A 17,221-nucleotide genomic window follows, 5' to 3' on the forward strand; every position below is an offset into this window, starting at 1 on the left:
GTCTCTACAAAATAATACAAAAATGGCCGGGCCTGGTGGCTCACGCCTGTAATCCCAGCACTTTGGGAGGCTGAGGCGGGCGGATCACGAGGTTAGGAGATCGAGACCATCCTGGCTAACACAGTGAAACCTCGTCTTTACTTAAAAAAAAAAAAAAAAAAAAAAAAAATACACAAAAAAAAATTAGCCAGGTGTTATGGCGGGCGCCTAACAGCTACTTGAGAGGCTGAGGCAGGAGAATGGCGTGAACCCGGGAGGTGGAGCTTGCAGTGAGCCAAGATGGCGCCACTGCACTCCAGCCTGGGCGACAGAGCAACACTCCGTCTCAAATAATAATAATAATAATAATAATAATACAAAAATTAGCAGGGCATGGTGGTGTGAACCTGTAGTCCCAGCTACTTGGGAGGCTGAGAGAGGAGTTGGAGGCTGCAGTGAGCCATGATCGCACCACTGCACTCCAGCCTGGGTGACAGAGTGAGACCCTCTCAAAAGAGATAAAAAAAAAAAAAAAAGAAAAAAGGCATTATACCAATACCACAGGCATCAAGCAGGCTGTTTCAGGCAAAGCTCCATCCTTCTGCCTTGAGTACAGCACTTTACCCTTGGGATCCCCTAAGGAAGTCCTCCTACCCATCCACAGCAACTCCACATCCCCTGATCTGCAGCCACCTCAAGGGGCTCTCTGCGTCTCTCTCCCTGCCAACCCCATGGGGCTCTGTTCCCCCTTGGTTTGCACAACCTGCCTCCCAGGCTAACTGGGGTGCATGTCTGCACACCCCCAGAACATAAGCCCCAGGAGGTGGACTCACACCAACTCCCCTCTCATCCCCTGGACCCGCTGGGCTGAAATGCAGATGGGCCACACACCTGACTCCCGCTTCCTGGTGGCCCCAAAGGAACATGCATCAATGCCCCGAAAATCTCATATGGCTTTCTCTCCTGAGCCCCCTCTTCTCTCCCAAAGGTGCTCAAAGGCAGAGGTTACAAAGGAAGGAATAGGGTCTCCACAGCATTCCTTGAAGAGGCCACTTTCCCTCCGGCAGTCCCTGCATTGGGTCCACCCCAACCTGGTTCCACCCCTCAGTCCATGCCTGCTCCAGGGAGGACCGAGTCTACATCCCCCAGCCCAACCCGACTAGGGAGGGGTCCGTCTGAAGCTCACCTCTCTCCTGTGGCCACCCCAGGCCCAGTCTCCGCAGCATCCAGCCATGAAGAAGGGATCTTCCCTCCATCAGCCCACACCATCCTGAATCCCAGGCTCTGCTCAGCATTCTTCCTGAACCAAATGGAACTCCAAACCCCACTTCTGTGCCCCCTCCTCCCAAACCAGGAGAACAGAGTCTCTGCTCAGCTGAGGTGGCCGGGGAACCCAGGGCAAGAGTGGCCCAGATGGCTTACCCTGGAAAGAACAGAGCCAGCTCCCCATGGAGAAGCTTGTGGCCAGGCCACCAGGCAGGCAGGCAGGTGCTGGCAGCCGGACCCCCGCCCCGTCAGATCAATCCTGACCACGTCAGGGACATTGGGAGGCAGCCCTGCCCCCACCCCCACCAGCCACAGAAGAGCAGGCTTGGCTTCCCCATCCTGATGCCATTAAAAAGTTTAGGATGTGGTCAGTGGAGAGCCGAGAAGCTGCCCTTGAAGGGACGAATTTGCCCAACATCTCAGACAAGTCACTTAAAATGGGGACAATCCTACCTGCTCTCCTGGGGCTGGGAAGGCTCCTAGAAATGTATGGAAAGGAAAGAGAAAGGCACCATCCTCTGTGGGGGTGGGGGCCCCACCTCGGGCACTTCAGGCTGGTGGCAAGGTCTGGAACACTCACGGGGTACAGGGACATTGAGCTCAGTGAACTAGAACCACAATGCTGACTGGGCGAAGTGGCTCACGCCTGTAATCCCAGCACTTTGGGAGGCCGAGGCAGGTGGATCACTTGAGGTCGGGAGTTCGAGACCAGCCTGGCCAAGATGGTGAAACCCTAACTCTACTAAAAATACAAAAATTAGCCAAGTGTGGTGGCACATGCCTGTAATCTCAGCTACTTGGGAGGTTGAGGCAGAAGAATTGCTTGAACTTGGGAGGTGGAGGTTGTGGTGAGCCAAGATTGCACCACTGCACTCAAGCCTGAGCAACAGAGCGAGACTCGGTCTCAAAAAACAAAACAAACTTTAAAGAACTGCCAAACTTTCCTGAAGCAGCTGTACCATTTTACATTCCCACCAGCAATATACGAGAGTTTCTTGAACCCAGGAGGTAGAGGTTGCAGTGAGCTGAGATCACGCCGCTGCACTCCAGCCTGGGTGACAGAGTAAGACTCCATCTCAAAAACAAAAACGGGCCGGGCATGGTGACCCACGCCTGCAATCCCAGCACTTTGGGAGGCTGAGGCACGCGGATCACGAGGTCAGGAGTTCAAGACCAGCCTGGCCAACATGGTGAAACCCTGTCTCTACTCAAAGATACAAAAATTAGCCGGGCCTGGTGGCGCATGCCTGTAATCCAAGCTACTTGGGAGGCTGAGGCAGGAGAATCGCTGGAACCCAGGAGGCGGAGGTTGCAGTGAGCCAAGATCACGCCCTGTACTCCAGCCTGGGCGACAGAGAGAGACTTCGTCTCAAAAAAAAAAAAAAAAAAATGCTCTGGGCCCAGCCCTGTGTATGTCCTGGAGGGGCGGCTGAGGCTAGCATATAGGAGGTGGGCCTTGCCTTACATAGCCCAACTCCCCGTCTAAGGGTGGGTGACACTCCCACACAAACTTGTCCTCAATCTCCTGAGTTCCCAGCATGAGGCAAGGCCACAGGAATGTTAGGGGACAGTTGTGACCAACCTAATGGGAACAGGTAGCTCCTCCTCCCATCCACCTGTCTGGGGCATGAGCCAAGTGTGTGGGGCTGGGACTGGACTTGGTCCCCCAGGCACCCCACCCCTGGGGAGGCAGCAGGGGCTCAGTCTGGCACGAGTCTCAGCTCTGGCCCTGTAACCCTGGGCAATGCAGCTGAGACTCCAAGCCTCGGTGGTCTCATCTTTATTTTTATTTTATTTTATTTTTTGGAGATAGAGTCTTCCTTTGTTGCCTAGGCTGGAGTGCAATGGTATGAACTTGGCTCACTGCAACCTCTGCTTTCCAGGTTCAAGCCATTCTCCTGCCTCAGCCTCCTGAGTAGCTGGGATTATAGGCATGCGCCACCACGCCCGGCTAATTTTTGTTATTTTTAGTAGAGACGAGGTTTCACCATGTTGGCTAGGCTGGTCTCGAACTCCTGACCTCAAGTGATCTGCCCTCCTTGGCCTCCCAAAGTGCTGGGATTACAGGCATGAGCCACCATACCCAGCCAATGGTCTCATCTTTAAAATGAAAACAGTGGCACACTGTTGGCCCCTGTGCTCATCAATCCCATCATTCCTCACCCAGGACCCAGGTCACTGCAGCCAAGCCCCCCAACTTTTTTTTGTTGTTTTGAGATGGAGTCTCACTCTGTTGCCCAGGCTGAAGTGCAATGGCGTGATCTAAGCTCACTGCAACCTCCACCTCCCGGGTTCAAGCGATTCTCCTGCCTTAGCCTCCCAAGTAGCTGTGATTACAGGTGTGCACCACCATGCCCAGCTAATTTTTGTATTTTTAGTAGAGACAAGGATTCACCATGTTGGCCAGGCTGATCTTGAACTCCTGACCTCAAGTGATCCACCCGCATCAGCCTCTCAGAGTGCTGGGATTACAGGCATGAGCCACCACACTGGGCCCTCAGGGCCTTTGCAGCCTCTGTTCCCTCTGCCTGGATGCTTTTCCCTGAACAGTAGCCAGGGCGACTCCTGCTCATCACTTGAATCTTTGCTCCAATGTCACCGTTGGAGCCAGGCCATCCCTGACCATCCTGTCTGCAGCAGCCTCCAGGTGTGCTCAGTCACATCTGGCCAGTCTGTCCCTCGCCACGCTGCTCCACCCAGGACTTTGCCCCCAGATGGATCCCAAACCGCCCTCCTGCCCACCTGCTCTGACCACCTCTCCCTTGTATCCCTGCACCACCTCTAGTGTGAGAGATCCTCTCAAAGGTCCCCCTCAAATGCTGCTCCCTGTGTGGCACAGCTCTGAGGACACGGGCCCTCCCCTCTCCACTGGGTGGGCAGCAAGGGCACCAGTCCAGGCCCCGTCCCTTGGCCAGATCCTCTACCGGAGGCTGAGCTCATGTTTTGGGAGGCAGCCACAGCCCTGTTCCCAGAGCAGACTCCAGCGTGCTCCCCTCCCCACAAACCACTGCCAGGCCCTGGCCTCTGCCACACGCATCTTGAGCTGCCCACTGCCCAGGGTCCCCGACTCTGATGGGTGTGGCCACCTCCAGCCCCTCGGAGAACAGATGGCCAGTTGCATGGATGGGTGAGGGAGTCCAATGGGCCAACAGGACTGGGGGGACCGTCCTTCCCTGGCTCTTTCACCTGTCACTCTTCCCAGAGGCTTTTTTTTTTTTCTCGAGATCCTGGAACAGGAACAAAAGCAGCCCCGGGCAGCAGAATTCTCCCTTTCTCTCTCCTGGAGTTTGGCTGCCTCAGCCAACTCGGTTTTGCTCCAGGCTGGCCACCTCCTTCCCCAGCCTGGGAGTCTGGTTCTGCCCTGCAAAGGCAGCAGCTGGGGTGCAGCAAAGAGAGAGGACACCACCAAGCCCAGCCACAGCCTCTGCTGCCACCATCTCCAAGGTCAGGCACAAGGTGTGTCTCCCCAGTCAATTGGAGATTCTCGGAGGGACACTTTCTCTCTCTAGGACAGCTTTGAGGATGGAGGCCCCAGGCAGTTCGACCATCCAGTCCTCGCCCCCATCCCCAGACCGCCGGGCAATGTGACTAGGAAGCAGGTGGCACACCACCCACCACACTATAGTCCGTTCCCTCCAAGGAACCATTCAAATGACAGCAGGTGATACCGCAGTAGCACAGGGAGGTGCTTCCCATAGGATGCAATTAAGATGAGAAAAAGTAGAATGCACGATCTAGCTGTTTAAAACAACAACTTGTGGCCGGGCACGGGGGCTCACACCTGGAATCCCAGCACTTTGGGAGACCGAGGCAGGAGGATCACCTGAGGTCAGGAGTTTGAGACCAGCCTGACCAACATGGCGAAACTCTGTCTCTACTAAAAATACAAAATTAGCCAGGCATGGTGGCGGCTGCCTGTAATCCCAGCTACTTGGGAGGCTGAGGCAGGAGAATCGCTTGAACCCAGGGGGCAGAGGTTGCAGAGATCGTGCCACTGCACTCCAGCCTGGTCGAAAGAGCGAGATTCCATCTCAAAAAATAAAAATAAAGAATAAATAAAACAACAACTTGTGTAATAGGAAAATAGACTGGAAGGAAATACAGTCATGTATCACTTAATGATGGGGATACCATCTGAGAAATGCATCATTAGGTGATTTTGTTGTCCTGTGAACATCACAGAGTGTACTTACACAAACCTATATGGTCTAGTCCACTGCTCCTAGGCTACAAACCTGTTTAGCATGTTACAGTACTCAATGTTGAAGGCAATTGTAACAAGAGGGGAAGTGTTTATACATCTGAACATAAGATATCGAGGCCAGGGCCAGGCGCGGTGGCTCACGCCTGTGATCCCAGCACTTTGGGAGGCCAAGGCAGGCAGATCACCTGAGGTCAGGAGTTGGAGACCAGCCTGGCCAACATGGTGAAACTCTGTCTCTACTAAAAATACAAAATTAGCCAGGTATGGTGCTGGGCGCCTGTAATCCCAGCTACTCAGGAGGCTGAGGCAGGAGAATTGCTTGAACCCAGGAGGCAGATGTTGCAGTGAGCCGACATCATGCCATTGCACTACAGCCTGGGAGACAGAGTAAAACTCCATCTCAAAAAAAAAAAAAAAAAAAAGATATCTAGGTCAGCCATGGTGGCTTACGCCCTTTGGTAGGCTGAGGTGGGAAGATTGCTTGAGCCCAGGAGTTCATGACCAACGAGGGCAACAAATGCAAGACTCCATTTCTACAAAAAATTTACAAGGTAGCCAGGCGTGGTGGCACCCGCCTATAGTCCCAGCTACTTAGGAGGCCAAGGCATGAGGATCGCATGAGCCCAGGAGGTCAAGGCTGCAGTGAGCTATGATTATGCCACTGCACTCCAGCCTGGGCAACAGAACGAGACCCTATCTCAAATAAATAAATAAATAAATAAATAAATAAATAAAACATAGCTAAACATAGAAAAGGTACAGTAAAAATAAGGTTTAAAAGACAAACAGGCCGGGTGCGGTGGCTCATACCTGGAATCCAAGCACTTTGGAAGGCCGAAGCGGGTAGATCACAAGGTCAGAAGATCGAGACCAGCCTGGCCAACATGGTGAAACCCCATCTCTATTAAAAAGACAAAAATCAGCTGGGCATGGTGGCGTGTGCCTGTAATCCCAGCTACTTGGGAGGTTGAGGCACGAGAATCGCTTGAACCAGGGAGAGGAAGGTTGCAGTGAGCCAAGATCGTGCCACTGCACTTGAGCCTGGTGACAGAGTGAGGCTCCATCTCAAAAAAAAGTAAAACAAACAACAACAACAAAAAACGAAGACAAACAATGGGTCAGGTGTAGTGGCTCACGCCTGTAATCCCAGAAATTTGGGAGGTCAAGGTGGGAGGATGGATTGCTTGAGGCCAGGAGGTGCATCCTGGTCAATATAACAAGATCCTGTCTCCTGTCTCTTTGTTTTTTGAGACAGAGTCTCACTCTGTTGCCCACGCGGGAGTGCAGTGGTGTGGTCTCAGCTCACTGAAACCTCTGCCTCTCGGGTAGCTGGTATTACAGGCGTCCACCACCATGCCAGGCTAATTTTTTGTATTTTTAGTAGAGTTGGGGTTTCACGATGTTGCCCAGGCTGGTCTCAAACTCCTGACCTCAGGTAATCCACCTGCCTTGGCCTCCCAAAGGACTGAGATTACAGGCGTGAGCACCTGGCCAAGATCCTGTTTCTTAAAAAAGAAGATTAAAAAATGGAGGCTGGGTGCAATGGCTCATGCCTGTAATCCCAGCACTTTAGGAGGCCCAGGCCAGTGGATCACTTGAGGTCAGGAGTTCGAGACCAGCCTGGCCAACATGGTGAAATCCTGTCTCTACTAAAAATACAAAAATTAGCTGGTGTTGTGGCACACGCCTGTAGCCCCAGCTACTCAGGAGGCTGAGGCAAGAGAATTGCTTGAACCCAGGAGGTGGAGGTTGCAATGAGCTGAGATCGTGCCACTGCACTCCAGCCTGGTCGACAGAGTGAGACTCTGTCTCAAAAAAAAAAAAAAAAAAAAAAAAAAAAGGAAAAAATAAATAAATAAAATAGTAAACATAAAAAAGAAAAGAAAAAAGGGTACACCTGTCTGGGGCACTTAACATGAATGGAGTTTGCACGTCTGGAAGCTGCTCTGGGTGAGGGAATGAGTGAATGTGAAGGTCTAGGACATGACTGATGACTGTACACTCCTGGAGACTTTATAAACACTGCACGCTTATTTTTTATTAAAAAATAAATAAATAAAGGCCAGATGCGGTGGCTCACACCTATCATCCCAGCACTTTGGGAGGCCAAGGCGGGGATCACGAGGTCAGGAGTTCAAGACCAGCCTGGCCAAGATGATGAAACCCTGTCTCTACTAAAAATACGAAAAATTAGCCGGGCGTGGTGGCAGGCACCTGTAATCCCAGCTACTCGGGAGGCTGAGGCAGAGAATCGCTTGAACCCGGGAGGTGGAGGTTGCAGTGAGCCAAGATCATGCCACTGCACTCCAGCCTGAGGGACAGAGTGAGACTCCATCTCAAAATAATAATAATAATAATAAATAAAATAAAGTAATTGTGCTGCAACATGACAATGGCTAAAACTCGGGAACTGCCAATGTCGGCAATAGGAAATGCTCAGCTCTGTTAGAATCCTGTGGCACCACAATAAACATGGCCCATCCTTCACGGAATCCTGGTTAGGCTGTGCAGTGATGAGGTTAAGTGGTAAGGGGGATGGGAGAAGGTTAAAGGATAATGGACTTTTTTTCTTTTATCACTTTCAAATTTTCCTGTAATGAGATGATGGATGGGTGAAAGGAAAATAAATTAATCTTTAATAAATTTTCTACCTGCAGGCACTTCGTGTTCATTAACTCACTTGATCCCATTAGGGAGATGCTATTATCCCATTTGTGGCTCAGAGAGGTTAGGTCACTCTCCCAGGGTCACACAGCAGGAGCAGGGCTAGGAGGGGCATGAGAACTGGATCACAGCCAGAATTTGGGCCTCTCTAGATCAGGGAGGAACAAAGGGGAAAGTACCCAGAAGGTTCAATCAGACTCTCTCACTGTACGCCATGCCCCAGCCCCAGGGTTGGGCTGGGTGGGTGCCCTTCTCCAGCCATTAGGTTACACAGCCTTACTCCTCACTGGTCCAAGCTCAGCCCACTGGGTGCCTTTGCTCACGCCCTTGCCCCCACTGTCTGCAGGTCCTTCTTCCTCCTCTTATTCTCATTTTCAAACTCCACCCACTGCCCTGCCCCCATTATGAAGGCTGAGCTCATTCACACTTCTTCCAGGAAGTCTTCCCTGATTGCCCACTCATGGTAATTAGCCCCTCCCTCCCCCGGATAACCACAGCCTCCTCGCTGGTATCCCCACCTGGCTCTTAACCCTACAATCCGTTCTCTGCACAGCGGCCCAAGGGATGTGAACAAGGTCCCATCACTCTTCCATTGGTGTCCTCCAGCCACTCCCACCATCCTTTTTTTGTTTTGTTTTTGATTCAGGGTCTCGCTCAGTCACCCAGGCTGGAGTGCAGTGGTGTGATCAAAACTCACTGCAGCCTCGACCTCCTGGGCTCAAGCGGATCTCCTACTTCAGGCTGCCAAGTAACTGGGACCACAAGTATGGACCACCGTGCCTAATTTTTTTTTAGTAGAGATGAGATCTTGCTGTGTTGCTCAGGCTGGACTCAAACTCTACTGCGCAAGGTGATCCTCCTGCCTCAGCCTCCCAAAGTGCTGGGATTACAGGCTTGAGTCACTGTGCCTGGCCCCCACTGCTCTTTTCCTTTTTCTTTTTTTTTTGAGATGGAATCTCACTCTATTGCCCAGGCTGGAGTGCAGTGGCGCAATCTCAGTTCACTGCAACCTCCGCCTCCCGGGTTCAAGCGATTCTCCTGCCTCAGCCTCCCGAGTAGCTGAGATTACAGCTAATTTTTGTATTTTTAGTAGACACAGAGTTTCATCATGTTGGCCAGACTGGTCTCCTAACCTCAAGCGATCCTCCCACCTCAGCTTCCCAAAGAGATGGGATTACAGGCTTGAGTCACTGTGCCCAGCCCCCACCACTTGTAAAACAAACCCAAACCCTGTGTCCTTCAGGTCTGCCCCGGCTGCCCTCCCTAACCTCTTTTCACACTCCTCTCCATCCAGACTTTTCTTCTTTCTCTCTCTCTTTTTTTTTTTAGGGTCTTGCTCTGTCACTCAGGCTGGAGTGCAGTGGCGTGATCATGGCTCACTGCAGCCTCCAACCCCTGGGCTCAAGCGATCCTCCTGCCTCAGCCTCCTGAGTACTTGGGACTACAGGCACGCACTACCATGCCTGGTTAATTAAAAAATTTTTTTTGTGGAGATGGGGTCTCACTATGTTCCCCAGGCTGGTCTGGAACTGTTAGGCTCAAGTGATTCTCCAGCCTCAGCTTCCCAAAGTGCTGGGATTACAGGCGTGAGCCACCATGCTGGCTTCTCTTTATTTATTTATTTATTTTATTTTATTTATTTTATTTTTTGACAGAGTCTTGTTCTGTTGCCCAGGCTGGAGTACAGTGGCATGATCTCGGCTCACTGTAGCCTCCGCCTCCTGAGTCCAGTCGATTCTCATGCCTCAGCCTCCCATGAGCTGGGATTACAGGCATGTGCCACCACATCCAGCTAATTTTTGTATTTTTAGTAGAGATGGGGTTTCACCATGTTGGCCAGGCTGGTCTCAAACTCCTAACCTAGGTGATCCGCCTGCCTTGGCCTCCCAAAGTGCTGGGATTACAGGCATGAGCCACCATCCCTGGCCTTTTTCTTTCTTAACAAACCCAATTCATTCCAGCCTCAGGGCCTTTGCATCACCCATTCCCTCCACATGGAACACCTCTTTCCCACCTCACCTCATCCCCCGAATTTTCTCTTGTCTAGCTTCTCATTGCTGGAGAGGACTTGCCACCCTGGAGCAGAGCCTGGGCCTTCACAAGGCTGTACTGGGCAGGCCCTTCCCATGGGCTTCTGCCCACAGGCCTCACCCTGCAGCTTCCTTGCCCTTTCATGCTGCCCATTTGGCTCTGCCAGGGACCCTGTCCTGCCAACTGCCCATGACTTTGACCCAAACTTTCCTTGACCCCCTTCCCCGGGACCCAGGTTGTCCAGTCTGGCCCCAGCTGTGTTTGTCTCTCCAAACTTTGTGCCAATCAGATAAGATGGGCAGTGACCTATCCTGCTGGCTGGAGTGTCATCAAAGCCAGGCTTTGTGCACAAAGATGTTCATCACAGTATCATTTATCAAAGTGATAAGTAAGAAACAATCATCATTTTTTTTTTTTAAGTGGAGTTTCACTCTTGTAGCCCAGGCTGGAGTGCACTGGTGTGATCTCGGCTCACTGCAACCTCCTCCTCTTGACTTCAAACAATTTTCCTGCCTTAGCCTCCCAAGCAGCTGGGATTACAGGTGCCCGCCACCACGCCCGGCTAATTTTTGTATTTTTAGTAGAGATGGGGTTTCACCATGTTGCCCAGGCTGGTCTTGAACTCCTGACCTCAAGTGATCCTCCCACCTCGGCCTCCCAAAGTGCTGAGATTACAGGCATGAGCCTCCATGCCCAGCTCAATCACAATTTTTTCAACTGCAGAGAATAGGTAAGAAATTGCTGCTAGTTCCTTCCATCATACTCATCGTGGTTTAAACCCTCCCATAGCTCTCATTATTAGGATGGAAATGAAACTCCCTGCACACCTGCAAGTCACCCAGGTCCACCTGCATCGCAGCAGACTGCCCCAGCCACACCCACGCTCTCTCCCTCTTCTGTACTCATGATGCTCCTTTCTGCCTCTGAGCATTTGCATGTACTGTGCCCTCTACTTGGAATACCCTTCCCTCTTTTTTATTTTTGAGATGGAGTCTTGCTCTGTTGCCCAGGCTGGAGTACAATGGTGCAATCTCGGTTCGCTGCAACCTCCACCTCCCGAGGTCAAGCAATTCTCCTGTCTCAGCCTCCTGAGTAGCTGGGATTACAGGCACCTGCCGCCACGCCTGGCTAATTTTTGTATTTTTAGTAGAGATGGGGTTTCACCAAGTTGGCCAGGCTGGTCTCAAACTCCTGACCTCCAGTGATCCACCCGCCTCGGCCTCCCAAAGTGCTGGGATTACAGGCATGAGCCACTGTACCCAGCCCTTTTCCTCTTCAGCTAGTGAATCAGCTATTCTCCCTCCAGACTTCAGCTCCCATGTCCCCTCCCTGGGGAAGCCTCTGCCAACCTCCCGGTGTTGATCAGGCCCCATTACAGGAGCTCATGACACTCAGAGTCCCCCATCAGATTGGTCACAGAGTGTGCTCCTGGGACTCTTCTAGAATAACACTCATCCCATGTAGCCAGTCCCCTCATCCCTGATCCTTGGTGTGCCACGTACCTTCCTTGGAGCCAGTGGCCACCGCCGCTGAGGATGAAGCTGACCCAGTAGACGTTCGGCCCATGGGGCTGGAGTGCTTCCCCCCACGGCCGGGGGGCTTCAGGCCGCTGGGCTTCTGCATGGCGGTGCCACTGGGCAGGTGGACAAGGGTGAGTGCTGGTCACGTCCTCTCTGCCATCTTCACTCACCTGCAGGCAGAGACAGGAGAGATCACATCATCACTTCCCAATGGCCCCCAGATCCTCAGGGGCCATCGAGCAACACACATCCCTCCTGAGGTGGGCTGGACGAGGCAACGCCCGATTTAACCTATCAGCTCACTGCTCCCGTTACCGCACGGGCCATATTCCCGCTCTCGGACTCACCATGCCAGCACGCGCCCCGTCTACTGCAGGGGCAGGACAAACACACAGAGAGGCTATTGCCTTACCCTCTTATGTCCTGGTGTGCAGTTACCTGCCTCATCTCCACACCAGGCCATCATCTAACCACGACCTCTGCCTGCCTTCCCACCATTAAAGCTTTGTGTCTATTTATTTATGTTTGGTTGCAGAAATTTATTACAATTGAAAGATGTTTCATCTTCTATCCCACAAGCATCCATCAAACTGTTTGCAACAAAGACCACTTTTAGACTGGGTACAGTGGCCTCGCATCCCAGCACTCTGGGAGGCTGAGGCTGGTGGATCGCTTGAGCCCAGGAGTTCGAGGCTGCAGTGAGCTCCAGGGCACTCCAGCCTGGGCGACAGAGTGAAACCTTTTCAAAGCGTGAGCTGCATGCTGACTATGGTCATTAAAAGCCCTAAAAGGGGCCAGGTGCAGTGGCTCATGCCTGTAATCCCAGCACTTTAGGAGGCTGAGGTGAGTGGATCACTTGAGTTCAGGAGTACAAGACCAGCCTGGCCAACATGGTAAAACCCCGTCGCTACAAAAAAACACAAAAATTAGCCAGGCTGGGTAGCACATGCCTGTAGTCCCAGCTACTTGGGAGGCTGAAGCACGAAAATCACTTGAATCCGGGAGGCGGCGGTTACAGTGAGCCGAGGTCGCGCCACTGCACTTCAGCCTGGACAACAGAATAAGACTCTTGTCTCAAAAGAAAAAAAAAAAGCCCTAAAAGGGCTGGGGGCAATGGCTCACACCTGTAATCCTAACACTTTGGGAGGCCAAGGTGGGAGGATTGCTTGAGGCCAGGAGTTCGAAACCAGCCTTGGTAGCATGGCAAGACTTTGTCTCTACAGAAAATAAAAAATAAAAAATTAGCCAGGCGTGGTGGCACATGCCTGTAGTCCCAGCTACTTGTGGGGCAGAGGCGGGAAGATTGCTTGAGCCTGGGAGGCTGAGGCTGCAGTGAGCGATATGATGGCACCACTGCACTCCAGCCTGGGTGACAGAGCAAGACTCTGTCTCAAAACAAAAACAAAGACAAAAAAATGCAGTCGTAAAATAGAACAAGATGATGTCCTTTGCAGGGACATGGATGGAGTTGGAAGCCATTATCCTCAGCAAACTAACACAAGAACAGAAAACCAAACACCGCATGTTCTCACTTATAAATGGGAGCTGGACAATGAGAACACATGGACACAGGAAGGGGAACAACACACACTGGGGCCTGTTGAGGGGTAGGGTGGGGGGAGGGAGAGCATCAGGAATAATAGCTAATGCATGCTGGGCTTAATACCTAGGTGATGGGTTGAGAGGTGCAGCAAACCACCATGGCATACCTTTACCTATGTAACAAGCCTGCACATCCTGCACATGTACCCTGGAACTTAAATTTTTTTTTTTTTTGAGATGAAGTCTCGCTTTGTTCCCCAGGCTGGAGTGTGATGGCGCGATCTCGGCTCACTGCAACCTCCGCCTCCTGGGTTCAAACAATTCTCCTGCCTCGGCCCCCCGAGTAGCTGGGATTACAGGCACCTGTCACCATGCCCGGTTAATTTTTGTATTTTTAGTAGAGACAGGGTTTTACCATGTTGGCCAGGCTGGTCTAGAACTCCTGACCTCAGGTGATCCGCCCGCTTCGGCCTCCCAAAGTGCTGGGATTACAGGCGTGAGCCACCATGCCCGGCCAGCTTTGTGTCATTATGATGAGGCAGAGAAGAGCTTATAGGACAAAAGGGACTCTGGAGAGAAGCAAAGCCTCCAGGCATGACACTATCTGTTTAGGGGATCAGGTGGCAGCAAGATGGGACTGGCTGCAGGGGGCCGGAGAGGTGGACAAGCCCCCCACCCCCAGGCCTCTTCCCCACTATCCTATACTCACAGACTTTCCTGCACCCAATGTTTCCAGAAGGCTCACCATGAGCCAGGCCCCATCCCTACCCAAGAGCTGCAGGCAGGACTCGGCCTCTGCCCTGGGGAGCACTGTCCAATGGGGAGAGAAAATTCAGATCACTATAGTGGGATGGAGGATTCCAGGCAAAAGCATCCTCATGTCTGGACCTCAGAAACACAGGAAATCTCTGATACAGGAGATGCCCTTGTCTGTCCAGCCATATCTGTGGTCACAGATTTTGAAGAAACCTTTTCTTCACTCATTTTGTTATTATTATTATTATTTTTAGAGACAGGGTTTTACTCTGTTGCCCAGGCTGGAGTGCAGTGTCATGATCTCAGCTCACTGCCACCTCTGCCTCCTGGGTTCAAAGTGATTCTCCTGCCTCAGCCCCCGGATAGCTGGGACTACAGGTATCCGCCACCACGCTTGGCTAATTTTTGTATTTTTTGTAGACATGGGGTTTCACTATGTTGGCCAGACTGGTCTCGAATGCCTGACCTCAAGTGATCCTCCCACCTCTGCCTCCCACAATGCAGGGATTACAGGCATGAGCCACCGCACCCAGGTCCTTTTCCCCAATTTTTTTTTTTTTTTTGAGACAGAGTCACTTTGACACCCAGGCTGGAGTGCAGTGGCACGATCTTGGCTCACTGCAAACTCCAGCTCCCGGGTTCAAGCAATTCTTCTGCCTCAGCCTCTGAGTAGGTCAGACTACAGGCGCCCGCCACCAGGCCCGGCTAATTTTTGTATTTTGGTAGAGAGGGGTTTCTGCCATCTTGGCCAGCCTGGTCTCAAACTGCTGACCTCAGGTAATTCTCCCACCTTGGCTTCCCAAACTGCTGGGATTACAGGCATGAGCCACTGCTCCCAGCCTACATTTCCCCATCCTTGGTTCATATGACTTATGTGGGTTGATGCCATTACCACACCTAGAGTGGATGCATAACGCAGGCCTGGCCATCAGAGAAGATCACGTGAGGCGTCCCAGGGCCTGGGCTGTGGCTGAAACCTTTACGAAGAATTCTCCCTGCTCTGGGGTTGTCTGGGTGTAGGATGGAAGCCAGAAGCTGCAGGGGCCATCCTGGTTACCGCATGGGAGAGCCTGCCAGGGAACGGTGCCAACACAGAGACAGCAGAGCTGAGTCCCCAGGAGGGCCTAGATCCAGCTGAGCCTGAAGCTGGACATTCGAGCTCTTCGTTTTTTTTTTTTTTTTTTTTTTTTTTTGAGATGGAGTCTCACTCTGTTGCCCAGGCTGGAGTGCAGTGGCGCGATCTCGGCTCACTGCAAGCTCCGCCTCCCAGGTTCACGCCATTCTCCTGCCTCAGCCTCCTGAGTAGCTAGGATTACAGGCACCTGCTACCACGGCCAGCTAATTTTTTGTATTTTTAGGAGAGACAGGGTTTCACCATGTTAGCCAGGATGGTCTTGATCTCCTGACCTTGTGATCTGCCCCTCTCGGCCTCCCAAAGCCCTGGGATTACAGGCGTGAGCCACCGTGCCCGACTGAGCTCTTCAACCAACAAATCTCACAATTGTTTTCTCTCTCTCTCTCCTTTTTTTTTTTTTTTTTTGAGACAGGATCTTACTCTGTTGCCCAGGCTGGAGGCTGGAGTGCAGCGGTACGATTTCAGCTCACTGCAGCCTCAACCTCCCAGGCTCCCGAGTAGCTGAGACCACAGATGCATGCCACCACCACCACCCCCTGCCCCAGCTAAGTTTACAAGTTTTTTGTTGAGACAGGGTCTCACAATGTTGCCCAGGCTGGTGCAAAACTCCTGGGGTCAAGCAATCCTCCCGCCTCAGCCTCCCAAACTTCTGGGATTACAGGTGTGTGCCACTGCACCTGGCCTTTTTTTTTTTCCCTAAACCTATTTGAGGGACAATGTCATTTGCATTTCCAAAAAAGTTCTGATGAATACAGATGCCAACCCACAACGCTCACGGCAGGAATGTGCCTGTGTTCTCAGGACATCCGATGAGTCAGCAACGCTACTACCTGTCCCGGCACATCTGAGTGAAGGATCACCTCCTCCCTCGGGCTGGCAGCCATAAGAGCAGAGGAAAACTAGCTGCCCCCAGGCACACAGCAGTGGAGCCGACACATCGGGGTGGGCCCACGACAGCATTGGGCATGCCTGCCAGCCCTGGCCCTCAGGGCCTGCTAAATCCAACATTCCAACCCCCCTGGTGCCCCGGGAATTCTGGGGGCTGGGAGTCAATCATGCTGCGGTGCAAGGCTGCTCCCTTCGTCCTCAGAACCTGGCCCTCCTGGTGGCTTGTTCAATGAGGGAGCCGGACTGTGAGCTTTGGGCACAGCTCTCTCAGAGCTTGGTTAGGCTGGGTCAGCATTTCCAATGCTAGCAAAGGTGAGTGGGGTTGGTCTCTGGTGACAGTAAATGTCCCACCTTGTGGGTGACTAAATGAGCCTCCTGCTCCCGTGGCTCAGCTGGGGGACCCTCTCACCTAGGAATTCCAGATGCAGAGAAGAGAGAGCATTGCTGAAACTCAAGTGAAGTGCAAGGAACTCCCTCCGCCTCCTGACCCCCGCCCCCCCTACCAGTGCCTCTTCTCTGCCCAAAATCCCTCCCACAGAGAAAACAGCTATAAATCGTATCTAATAACAAGCTTTCTTTCTTTTATTTATTTATTTATTTGGAGACGGAGTCTTGCTTTGTCACCCAAGTGATGCAATCTTAGCTCACTGCAACCTCCGCCTCCCAGGTTCAAGTGATTCTCCTGTTTCAGCCTCCCAAGTAGCTGGGACTACAGGCGTCCCATTGCCACCACATTGGCTAATTTTTGTATTTTTAGTAGAGATGGAGTTTCACCATGTTGGCCAGGCTGGTCTTGAACTCCTGACCTCAAATGATCCACCTGCCTCGGCCTCCCAAAGTGCTGAGATTACAGGTGTAAGCCATCACGCCAGGCCCAGACTTGCATTCTTTTTTCTCATTCTTTTTTTTTTATGCTTGAGATGTGGTCTTACTCTGTCGCCCAGGCTGGAGTGCAGTGACATGATCATAGCTCACTGCAGCCTCCAACTCCTGGGCTCAAGCAATCCTCCCGTCTCAGCCTCCTGGATAGCTAGGACTACAGGTGCACCCTACCATGCCTGGCTAATTGTTTTTTATTTTTTGTAGAGACTGGGTCTAGCTATGTTGCCCAGGCTGGTCTCAAACTCCTGGGCTCAAGCAATCCTCCTGCTTCCACCTCTGGAAGTGCTGGGGTTACAGGTGTGAGCCACCACGCCCAGCCAGGGCTGGTATTCAGGAAACATAATGAACTCTGCA

The 17,221-nt window shown here is 52.1% G+C and overlaps 1 protein-coding gene across 2 annotated transcripts in view; it reads right to left on the reverse strand.

Moving 5' to 3' along the window:
• The window catches only part of CLIP2 (CAP-Gly domain containing linker protein 2), a 112,806-nt gene that overhangs the window by 73,187 nt on the left and 22,398 nt on the right, over positions 1–17,221 (reverse strand). For both annotated transcript variants that reach the window (XM_030796058.1, XM_030796057.1), the window contains exon 2: positions 11,647–11,834. In XM_030796058.1, coding sequence (XP_030651918.1) covers positions 11,647–11,767 — 121 coding nt within the window. In that variant the 5' untranslated portion in view covers positions 11,768–11,834. The remainder of the gene's footprint in view (positions 1–11,646; positions 11,835–17,221) is intronic.

This window comes from Nomascus leucogenys, chromosome 17 (genome assembly GCF_006542625.1).
Source record: "Nomascus leucogenys isolate Asia chromosome 17, Asia_NLE_v1, whole genome shotgun sequence".
NCBI lineage: Eukaryota > Metazoa > Chordata > Mammalia > Primates > Hylobatidae > Nomascus > Nomascus leucogenys.